This window comes from Zootoca vivipara, chromosome 1, assembly GCF_963506605.1.
Source record: "Zootoca vivipara chromosome 1, rZooViv1.1, whole genome shotgun sequence".
NCBI lineage: Eukaryota > Metazoa > Chordata > Lepidosauria > Squamata > Lacertidae > Zootoca > Zootoca vivipara.
Genome location: NC_083276.1, coordinates 134,635,596 through 134,647,805, shown reverse-complemented (window position 1 = coordinate 134,647,805; position 12,210 = coordinate 134,635,596). Strand labels below are relative to the sequence as shown.

The window sequence follows — 12,210 nt, the reverse complement described above, 5'->3', positions numbered from 1 at the left end:
GAAACAAATGTATGAAGGATTTTCAGCCTCAGGACTTGGAAGCTCATAAATTTATAAAACAAAACCTAACTTTTATGAACAAATTATAAAATAATTTCACAGTAATCCTTGTAGAGGTAGCCACGAAACATTTCAAAATGCACAGTAACAAAAAATGGGAAAAGTGGTGGCCATCTTCAAGGATAGAGACCAACCACTAAGCAAAACAATTGGCAGCTTATATTTTTTAATTCAGCACATGTCTGAGGCCGCTGTGCTGTATTACTAAGAATATTTTACCTCCATTAATTTATTGCTCTTGCTTAAAGGAAAATGCATTTTTGAGTCCTAGGAAACTCACAAGTAAAGCATTTTAAACTTACTTTGCACTGTGTGCTCTTTTTTATTTTTTAAAAAAGTGGTAAATGGGGTTCAGCTGCTTCATAGCAGACTTAATAGCATATTCCTAGGCTTCCTTAATCAGCCTAATGATGGGACTTCGTACTCTGCTATTGGGGCTCTCTGTGTGTTAGTCCCACGTTTTAAAAACAGACACCAGCTGGTCCCCCCTTTGTTAAACCACACACATGGGTCTCTAGAGGATTAAATATATTTAGCATATCCTTATGCCAATTTCCATCATAAAAGTGAATTGATGACTTAAATTATGGGTGGTTTGGCAGTCCTATACCTAGGATGCCTCTTTGGTTTATTTTCTAAGTAAAATCCACAAATCAATGTCACAGTGACTCAGATGTTATTGGCAGAAAAGCTCAGCTTCGGCTTCAATGGAAGGTAGAGAATAGGTGAAAATCATTTTTATAGATGTGTAGGAGGAAGAAAAGGACAAAAGGTCTGGAATTCTCCACACCCCTGACCTGTTTTTGAATAAATGACAAGTCCCATTAGATGGATGTTGTAGGAAAAGAAAGCAATCAAGACCTGGTAAAGCCACTTTATTGTCCTTCTTGGCACAGTAAACACTGTTACTGGTACATAAATTACTGCACTTGCATCTGGTGCGGCTGGAAAGATCTCACTAATTCTCTTTATCCGAAGCTGGTGCAACAGGGTTGGGCAGTTGGATTTAGATAAGCAAAGTAAAAGCTCAAGGGTAGAAATGCAAACAAAGTCTCTGAAGTTTGATACCAATTTATTGAAGGGATAAAACGGTTCTTGCACCTGCAGCTCAACTGTCTTAATGATTCATTCCCTGTACGGACATTGAGATGAGATACACAATTCAAGATGTATTGTGCCCTGAAACTGGTTAATTAGTGGCATTTTGATTCAGATTGTTGATAAACCAAAAATTTCAATACAATCTTCAAAAAAAGTACAGAACTAGCTTCCTATATGATTGTTATTTATTTGTAATATTCATCACCCACCCATCACCATCAGGTCCCAAAGAAGGCTACAAAAGTTCAGCATCCAGTCATAAAAACAGAAAAGCCTATTGCGATTAAAAAACACGTGAAACTATTCCAAATGTACGAGAGCAGTAAAAATCCAGCCAAATATATTTTATTATTATTTATTACATTTATACACCACCTTCATCTTTTAAGGATCTCAAGGTGTTGCACATGGTTCTCCTCGGCTCCTCCCCATTTCACCCTTACAACAACCCTGTGAGGTAGGTTAGGCTAAGAGATGGGGACTGAGTGGTCCAAGGCCCCCCAGTGAGCTTCACAGCTGAGTGGGGATGCAAACCTTGCTCTCCCAGGTCCTAGTCCAAGACTTGTTGACCATTACGCCACACTGGGTCCCACCAAACAAAATGCCTTAATTGTCAAAGGCTAAGATGAAGAGGTCTGTCTTCAGCATGTGGCAAAAACTCAGGTGCTAGGTGCATTTCTGGGGGGGGGGTGGAGTCCCATAATTTAGGGGCTGCCACAAATAAAGGACCCCCATTCTCTGCGCTTCCAAGGGTGGCAAACTACAAAGAGATGGTTGATATGCAAGAAGGTCAGTAGGGAAGGAGGCTGTTTTTCAGATATTTGGGGCCTAAGTTATTAATGGCTTTAAATACTAATGTGCTCACAAATCCCTTGTGCTTGTTCTTCTCACAATCCCATCTCATTTCTACTTTAAACTGCAGTGTTTCGTTTTAAACTCTATAAAAATTAGTATTCATATATATATATATATAAATCAGAACTGCACAACTTTTAAATAAGTATTTAATCTCAGTGTACATATAATTTCTGCTGGAAGGGCCTCAGCACACAAATTGTTCTACTGATCTGTTCCTCAACGTGACAAATTTCCCTCATGGAAAAGATGACCTCGTACTCAACTGAAAGCACAAAGAGAACAAAAATAGGCTCTGCTTTATCATCTATGCAGATAATCAAGACTCCAGTTTAACTCTGCCAGATATTTGTGGGATAAAATATAGCTAAATTATATGTCCTAAATAAATCTAGGACATTAATAATTGATGGCTCTGGAGGCAACATGGTCATCATATGATGTTATACTGTGTTGTTACTATATCATGGAAAAAATATATATAATATATATTTTTAAAAAGAATGTACCTATGTATCCTAAAATACACATTTTCATGCATTTTTGTAATTTTAATGCCAATAAAAATTCAAGGAGGTGTATTTGCATTACTGGACTGTATTGCAATCAGAATCTTTGAATTGGATTCCTTTGCTTAAAAATGCAAATCAAGCAGAATTCTCCTCCATCTGTAACCAAGATGTAATGTAAAATACGCTAGCATCCATGAGAATAACATATGCCAGGCACTGGAATATTAAAAGTCTCTTTAAGGGAAGAGATTTAACACATCTAGTTAAACACGCCTAGTTTCTCTAGGCCCACCTTCTGTTATTGAAAGTAGCCCAGAAACAGAATTATAGAGATGGAAGGGACCCCGAGGGTCATTCTTCCAATGGAGGAAGCAGGAATATAATTACGGTAGCATACTTTCATTTTTTTATAGTAACCTGGAATTGCTAGAGCAGTTTTCTCTGTTAAAGTACATATTTATAGCTACATGCCTACATTTTCTGCTCCTTCTTGTGATGGTGAACTATGCTTTGGAAATAATCAAAAACTTCTCGGAAGGAAAGAGAGAATGCAAAATCTGAAGGGAATTACTAAACCTCATAACTCTAAGTAGACGAAAAGGTACCCTCAATATGTGCTGCTTCAGTTATGAGCATCATAGGAGACTTTGCTGTCCTCACTCCAGTGCTTGCCTGTCCTCTTCTTTCTGTTCCTTTCAGCCATGACAATGGCAGCTACCACAGTAACAAAGACTGTGAAAGTTATGACAAGAACCGTCACTGTCTCTGCAATGCACAGCTGGCTGTCCACAGATGACAGAGGACGGTTTCTCAGGATATGGGGCTCCATGCACCTCACATTGTGATAGTCATCTAGGATCAGCCTCCTGACACTGTGCAGCTTAGCAAAAACCCTCTGAAGGTCACAGTCACAAAACCATGGATTGTCCGAGAGCAAGATGTGAGTTCCAGAGGTCTGGAGAGATAACAATGTCTTGAATCGAATATGTTCAATTTGGTTGTGCACCAGGTTAAGTGTTGTGAGGCTGCTTAAAGAAGTAAAGACTCCAGGGCCAATGGTTTTGATTCTGTTGCCCTCCAAGTTCAAAACTTCTAAGTGTTGCAGCATAGAAAAATCTCCATTGTTGAGGTTACGAAGGTGATTATTCTGAAGACAAAGTTGCCTCAAGCAGGTGAGACTGCGGAATGCACCCGTTTCTATCAATGATATATTATTATTTTGCAAATTGAGCTTCTGAAGACTTTCAAAGTGCTTGAAGTTCTTGTACTGTAGCTCCTGCAGCCTATTGTAGGCCAAAGTGAGTTCATAGAGACTAACGAGACCCAATGAAAAGCTGTTTCCAAGAAAGGAGATCTCATTTCTACCAATATCAAGCTTATGGAGTCTCTCCAGGGAGATGAACGCTCTCTCTTCAACTCTCCTGATGTAGTTGTCACTCAGAAGGAGAACCCGTAACTTCCACAGGGATCTGAGACCTTTGCTTGGAACAAAATGTAACTGACTGTTTGACAGATCCAAGTGTTCTGCCTCCGGAGGAAAAATGAGATTGGAGCTGACATTGACTCCTGAACAGTTCACAAACATTGCCCCTTCTGTGCAGAAGCAGATTTTATGGCATGGGTTATGGATTTCAGAGACACTAAAGGAGAGCGGAATCCAGAGGCAGATTAAGTAATGAAAATACATCTTCAGTCTTGTCCTGTATGTTCTTTAGTTCCTGTTGTACAACAGAAATATATATTTTTAAAAGCACATTTTAGAAAAATACCTATAATTTTTGGTATATGATAGAAACACAAATGAATTATTAACCTTGAAAACTTAGTTTATGGAATGACAGAAGTGAGAAAAGGTTGGCTATCTGGTTTGTTCACACACTAGAGCTTCAGCCACGACCCTGCCTGACTCTCCAGTTACCAGCTCTCTTCTCGGATTCTCATGTGATGAAGTCATTGAGAACTTTCTGACTGTGTACTTATTGGAACATATAAAGTTTGACCAAACTACGGGAGGCAGTGCAAGACAGGAGTGCCTGGCGTGCTATGGTCCATGGGGTCACGAAGAGTCGGACACGACTAAACGACTAAACAAAACAAAAGTCACTTCATTCTATGCATAATTTTCATTATAGGATAAAAAGAAAGTAAAAAAAAAAAGATGACTAAATTTCAGACCAGAGGTGGCTAACCTGTGGCCCTTCAGATATTGTTGAAATACAACTCCTACCATCCCTGACCAGGCTGTGTGGGGCAGAGGACAACTCAGCAACATGTGAAGGGGCCAAGGCTCAGGTATCTCTGTTTCAAATAACGCCTGGTTTGGAAGTAATGGCAAATGATGATTTAGGCAAAAGAGGAACTGCTGGAGTGTGTGAACCTGATGCTCATGCAGGTAAAGGTAAAGGACTCCTGGATGGTTAAGTCCAAACAAAGGTGATTATGGGGTTGCAGCACTCATGTCACTTCAGGCCAAATAAGCCAGACAAAACCACTTCTGGTGCAACAGAACACAGTGACAGAAACCAAAGTGCACAGAAATGCTGTTTACCTTCCCGCTACAGCAATACCTATTTATCTACATGCACTGGTATGCTTTTGAACTGCTAGGTTGTGGCAGGAGCTGGGACAGAGCAGCAGGAGCTCACCCCATCACGCAGACTTGAACTGCCGACCTTACAATCAGAAAGCCTTCCTTGAAGGTTTTTGGCATGGATGCTTTAGCTGAGATTCCTGCATTGCAGGGGCTGGACTAGATGACCCTTGTGGCCCTTCCAACTCTAAGATTCTATGATTCTAAGCCCAAGAGGCTCGGTGGTTTAGACCACAGTGCTACCCATGTCCATGCATGTAACAGCAAATAACAGTTTAGTGTGATGTCCTAACTCAGCTCAACAATTTCTATGAACATTCAGAGTGATTTGCATATCCTGTCCTGGCCTTTTAGGCAAGAAAAAGAAATAATAAAAATTGTCTTCCTATTCAATAGCCCACTTATATTCACATAAATGTACGAACCCTCACATTTTTCTGAATGAGTACATATTTGTTCAACAAATTTCCAAATAAAAAAAAAATTAAGGCATACCCTCCAACATTTATCTGATAGGGAAATACGGAAGTTCTATTTCATAATAATAATTTTACTATTTATACCCCACACTTCTTACTGGGTTGCCCCAGCCACTGTGGGTGGCTTCCAACATATATAAAGGTAAAGGGACCCCTGACCATTAGGTCCAGTCGTGACCGACTCTGGGGTTGTGCGCTCATCTCGCATTATTGGCCGAGGGAGCCGGCGTACATTTTCCAGGTCATGTGGCCAGCATGACAAAGCCACTTCTGGCAAACCAGAGCAGCACATGAAAACGCCGTTTACCTTCCCGCTGTAGCGGTTCCTATTTATCTACTTGCAATTTGACGTGCTTTCGAACTGCTAGGTTGGCAGGAGCTGGGACCAAGCAACGGGAGCTCACCCCATCACAGGGATTCGAACCGCCGACCTTCTGATCAGCAAGCCCTAGGCTCAGTGGTTTAACCACAGCGCCACCTGGGTCCAACATATATAAAAGCATAATAAAACATTAAACATTTTAAAAACCTTCCCTATACAACACTGCCTTCAGATGGCTTGGGGTGTGGATAATTCCATACCCTCCAAAAGTTCTTCAATGAAAATAGGGACATCCTAAGGAAAAGTGGGACATTCTGGAATCAAAGAAACTGGGGCGGCTTCTCTAAATCAAGGATGTCCCTGGAAAATAGGGACACTTGGGGTGACTTCCGGGTTGCTCGCTGCCGGAGCTGCGTCGGGATCGCTGCAGGCGCTTGTGGCGATCCAATTTTAGAGGGGTTCAGGGGGTCTCCGAAGGCAACGGAGCCTCAAAACCCTCGAAGGAAAATTTCAGGGTCCTGGGACGAGAAGCGGCGCTAGAAGAAGGGGCAAGAAAACGCTTAAAATTTGAAAGAAAACTCAAGCCCCGGCGCTTAGAAAATGTCCGCCCCTCTAAAAGCTGCCTCAGGACGGAGCACGGAATAGCGACAGCACTTCAACGCAAGGAAAAGCACCCTAAGAGCAGAGGAAGTACAGTTTTTATTCTTATAGTTTTTTTTTAATCAAACTTATTTTGCCAAGTTCTCTGCTGAACGAACTCAAAACGACTGGCAAGCGGAAACTGGGGAGGAGCGCAAACGGAGCTTACCCCTATCCTTAGAGGACTTGTGAACTGCTTTAAAAAGCGATATGGGACTATAAAACAACACAGAGCCCTAAGAAAAGAGGAACCGACCCCCCCCCCCACAACGCCTGGTCTGGAAGTACCCACTTTCTGGGGGAAGGACGAGGTGACAAACGCAAAGACTGTGAGTACTGAGTTAATAAGGGAGCGCGAGGGGTGGTTTTTCCTATACGAACTGCTACAAAGAGATACAAAGAGACACTAAGAGAGATACAAAGAAGCAAGAAGGCAGAACGAGGGGCGGAGAGAATAGACAAGGAGTGAGAAGGAAAAAGAGCTGGACAGAGTAGAACAATAAAAGGGACCACAAAACAAGGACTGAACTGATAAAAGGGGAGGGAAGGAAAGTTAAACTTTGAACCACTGAGAGGGAGATTGGAGGCTGAAGAAAGTATCGCTGCCGGAAAGGGGATACCCCAATAAAAAAAACGGGACTAAAAGAGATTAATGGCGGCGAGAAATTGCTGATCCACTGAGAAACGGAAGCTGGTGATAAAAGAAGCAGGAAGAAGAGAGTGAGGAGTGGCAGATTATAAGAAAAAGGCTGGGAGAAGGGGAGAAAGAATAAGGAAAGAGTGACACCTAGTGACAGCCTATACCAGCCCATACTTTCCAGACTCCTGCCCTACATGGGAAAGTGGATTTAACCCTTCTCTGACTTGCTTTCTGTCTCCCTCTTGACTTAAGTGGTAGAGATATGACATCAGCGTAAAAACCTACCTCCCCCCCCCCCAGAGTTAAGGTTGAAAATAAACTTCTTTCCACTTTAAAGGTGAGGATAACGGACTTTTATAATTTGAAATTCTAAGCTTTGGGGATATATACCACCCAAGAATGGGTGAGAATAAAAGAATCAAGAACCAATTTGCTATTACACCGGCTGGTACCCAAAGAAGAGGTTCAAACATGGACACGGACACGCTGGATATAAAGGAACTGATTCTTGGGCTAAAGACAGATCTTACAGAAAAGATGGACTCACTGAATGATAAAATGGATAAGATGGGGAACAGAATTGAAGAAAACTGGAAAAAGACAGAAGAGAATACCAAAGCGATTGAGAACTTGGATAAACACGTCATGGATTTACAAGAAAAAAATAAAGAAATGGAAAAGGATATCCAGAACTTAACAGCAAGGTTAAACAAGCAGGAAGAAGCGGCTAAAAAGTACGCAGAGGAAGGTAGAGAATATAGGAGAAATCAAGAAAAAATGAGGGAAGAAATACAAAGACTAAAAAACAGTCAGGAAGCACTACTGGACGCTCTCGCGATGCAAGAACTTAAACAAAATGATTTGACCCTGAGGTTCAGGGGACTGAAGGAGAAAGCAGACGAAAATATAGAGAATGTCATCATTACAGCCCTGGCGCAGTGGATGGACCTGCAGGAGGAAGACATTTCCATTTGTTTGGATAAAGCATTCAGGCTGAAGTCGAAACAAGCCCGCGCGAACAACTGGCCAGGTGACTGCTTAGTCTTTTTAAACTCAAGGATTCTGAGAGACAAAATCATGATACGCAAGAAAACCCAAAAATTAAAAATAGATGATAAAGAAATAGCAATTATGAGAGAGATACCACCAAGACTTTTGAAAAAAAGGTCAAAATATAACTTCCTGACTGAGGCACTAAAGAAGAATGACATCTACTTCAAATGGGAATTTCCTGAAGGAATTACTTTCACCTACAAGCAAAGTAAGAGAAAGCTGACTACAGAACTAGACGCTGACAAGTTCTGGAGGAAATATGAAAAGTTCCTGGGGGGGGAGGGAAATCTGGAGATAAGAAAGAAGCTAAGGGGGACAAACATAGTTCGGAAAGTGAAGAAGAATAAGGAAATTTAACAAGGAAGATACCTACTCTGTTTAAGGCACAATTAGCTCTAGTATAGTAAGAGATTTTTAAAATTGTATGCAGAAATTTGTGACCATTATTGATATTTTTTTTCTAATTCCTTTTCCTCTTTATTGTTCTGTTTTTTTTAGTTAACTCTCTCTCCCTCGCTCTTCGTTGTTTTGCCCGTTAATTTAAAATTTCTCTTACTCCCAAACGAGGAGATTTAATAAAGACAGAATAAAGATTTAACCAGTTCAAAAATGGATTTAAGATTTATTACATGGAATGTTAATGGCCTTAATAATAAGACGAAAAGAAACAGAGTTGAACACCTACTGGGCAAAAGGAAACCTGACGTAATTTGCTTACAAGAAACGCATATCACCAAAAGGCACCGCAGACTACTAGTGAAGAAAAATCTGGGGGAGGAGTTTATATCTTCGGATGTAGTTAAAAAAAGAGGGGTCGTATTATATGTGAATTCGAAATTGAATCCGGAACAAATTTATAAAGATAGTGAAGGAAGAATTATTATGGTGAAAATACAAGGGAAAGCAGAAAAGATAATAGTGGTGGGACTTTACACACCCAATGAAAATAAAATAGAATTCTACCAAAAATTAGAAGAAATATTACTGGATTTTATAGACCAAAAAATCATCCTACTTGGAGATTTTAATGGGGTGGTCTCCCCAGAGATGGATAAATTGAGTAAAGGTGTAGGGAAAAAAGAAGGGAAATTACCCCCCAAAAATTTCAATATGATTGAAAAATTGGATTTACGAGACATGTGGAGATATAAACACCCCCTTGAGAAACAATTTACATATTATTCCCACCCAAATGATACTGAAAGCACAATTGATTTAATCTGGACCTCTAGAGAATTAGCAATGAGATGTAAAAAAATTGAAATTCTGCCAAAATGTCTATCGGATCATAATCCAATTTTAATGGAATTAAAAGGGAATGACCGGATAATCAGACGGTGGAGATTAAATGAACTCTTATTAGAAGATGAAGATATAATAAAAAAGGCAGAAAGGGTATTAAAAGAGTACTTTGATGAAAATTTAAACCGAGGAACATCAGCAAATGTAGTGTGGGATGCTGGAAAGGCGGTAATTAGGGGCTTTTTCATCAGCCAAGGTAGTTGGAAAAGAAAAGAAAAAGAATTAACAAAGAAGGAAGCAGAACTAGGAAAGGCTAAGACACAAAAGAAGGAGGAAATAAAAAGAGCCATAAAATTATTGAAAGATCAAATTTCTAAATTATTGGATAAGGAAATCGAGAATAAAATAAGATTTTTAAGACAAAGAAATTTTGAACTCTCGAACAAGGCAGGCCGATATGTAGCATGGCAACTGAAGAAAAAACAGAAATAAAGAGTGATAGACAAATTAACACATGAAGGGAAGGCAATAATAGAACCTAAGGAAATCAGGGATTCTTTTGTCCAATTTTACGCAAAACTATACAAGGAAGAAGAGTTAGATCAACAAGAAGTAGAAAGATATTTACAGGAATCAAAATTAAAAAAAAAAATAGATAAAGAAAGACCAAATTCGTTGAATGAACCCTTTTCATCTTTGGAAATACAAAAGGTAATTCGGACAGCAAAATCAGGAAAATCACCGGGAACAGATGGGCTCCCAGCTCTCTTCTACAAAAAGTTTGAAAATTTTTTGTTAGATCCTATGAGAATATTGGTGAATAAAATCATTGATCATGGTGAAATCCCCAAAACATGGGAAGAGGTTTATATAGCGGTAATACCTAAGCAAGGAACAGATAATACCCAAATTAAAAATTTCAGACCGATTTCTTTACTTAACAACGATTACAAAATATTTGCGAACCTATTGGCTAACAGAATGAAGCAGGTATTAGGGAATGTAATAAATAAAGATCAGTCGGGCTTTTTACCGAAAAGATACATGCATGAAAATTTAAGAAATGTTATTAACCTATTAGAATATCTTAGTGTAAAAATCGATAAAAAAGCTGCATTTTTACTGTTGGACGCCGAAAAGGCCTTCGACAGAGTATCGTGGACCTTTATGAAAAAATGTGTGAACTTCCTCGGATTTGGAGAAAAAATAAACAACGGAATAGAGGCAATTTATAAGACCCAAACAGCTAAATTAATAATAAATAGTGAAATCTCGGGAGAGATAAACATCCAAAGAGGTACTAGGCAAGGCTGTCCTCTATCTCCACTTTTGTTCATATTGAGTCTTGAGTTTCTATTGGAAAATTTAAGAAAGGAGGAAGAAGCCAAAGGAATTAGAATTGGAGAAAATGTTTATAAAACAAAAGCATTCGCAGATGATATTATCATTACAATTGAGGAACCGATAGAAAGCATCCCCCATGTATTGAAAGTAATAAATGATTACGGGAAATTATCGGGTTTCAAATTAAATATCAATAAGACAAATATGTTAACCAAAAACCTAACAAAACAAGAGATTAACCAACTAGAAGGGAAAGTGGGGCTAAAGGTGGTGGAAAAGCAAAATATCTTGGGATTTGGATAACCAACAATACAAATAATTTAATAAAGGATAATTATTGTAGAATTTGGAAAGAAATAAAAAAGGATTTGGGAAATTGGGAACGATTAAATTTGTCACTGCTTGGTAGAATCGCGGCCGTAAAGATGAATATACTCCCTAAAATGATTTTTCTTTTTCAAATGATCCCTATCTTAGGCACAGGAAATAATATTTTCCAACAATGGAAGAAAGATTTGACGAAATTTATATGGAAACACAAACCTGCTAGAATAAAGTATAAACTCTTGATTGATACTAAAGCAAGAGGAGGCCTGGCATTGCCCGACCTCAATCTCTACCATGATGCGGCAGGCCTTGCGTGGTTAAAAGAATGGATTAAATTGGAAAATAACAAATTATTAGATTTGGAAGGGGTGGGGAACAAATTTGGATGACATGCCTACCTGGTAGAGGATAAGGTCAGAGTGCATAAGGACTTCAACAACCATGTAATCAAAAGATCTCTCTTAAAAATCTGGACTAAATATAAAAGATTGTTGGAGCCTAAAACTCCCAGGTGGGCATCACCAATAGAAATAATCACAGTTAAAAAATTAAATTCTGGGGGAAAGAGGGGAAGTTATAGGGACCTATTAGAGGACAGAGAAGGAGAAATTAAATTAAAAGAATACGGGGAGATAAAACACCAATTAAACGGATGGTATCAATATCACCAAATTCATAGTAAATTTAAAGAACACAAACAAAAATTAGGCTTTCTGGAAGAACCCTCTTTATTGGAAAAGAATTTAATACAACCGGAAATCAAAATCATTTCAAAGATGTATAATGTGCTGCTAGAATGGGAAACCAAAGATGAAATGGGCAAGGAGGTGATGACAAAATGGGCTACAGTGGAACCTCGGTTTATGAACACCTCGGTTTATGAATTTTCGGTTTATGAACGCTGCGGACCCATCTGGAACGGATTAATTCACTTTCTATTACTTTTAATGGGAAAGTTTGCTTCAGTTTATGAACGCTTCAGTTTATGAACAGACTTCCCGAACCAATTACACCCATGTTTCAGTTTATGAACGCTTCAGTTTAAG

General features: G+C 39.1%; 1 protein-coding gene across 1 annotated transcript; it reads right to left on the bottom strand.

Annotated features, from left to right (window-relative positions):
* Positions 1 to 2,644: 2,644 nt before the first annotated feature.
* On the bottom strand, positions 2,645 to 4,247 carry LOC118094398 (leucine-rich repeat-containing protein 17-like). The gene has a single exon (XM_035134790.2). The coding sequence runs from the start codon at positions 4,213 to 4,215 to the stop codon at positions 3,151 to 3,153; it is 1,065 nt and encodes a 354-aa protein (XP_034990681.1). The 5' UTR covers positions 4,216 to 4,247; the 3' UTR covers positions 2,645 to 3,150.
* Between the last annotated feature and the right edge of the window lie 7,963 nt (positions 4,248 to 12,210).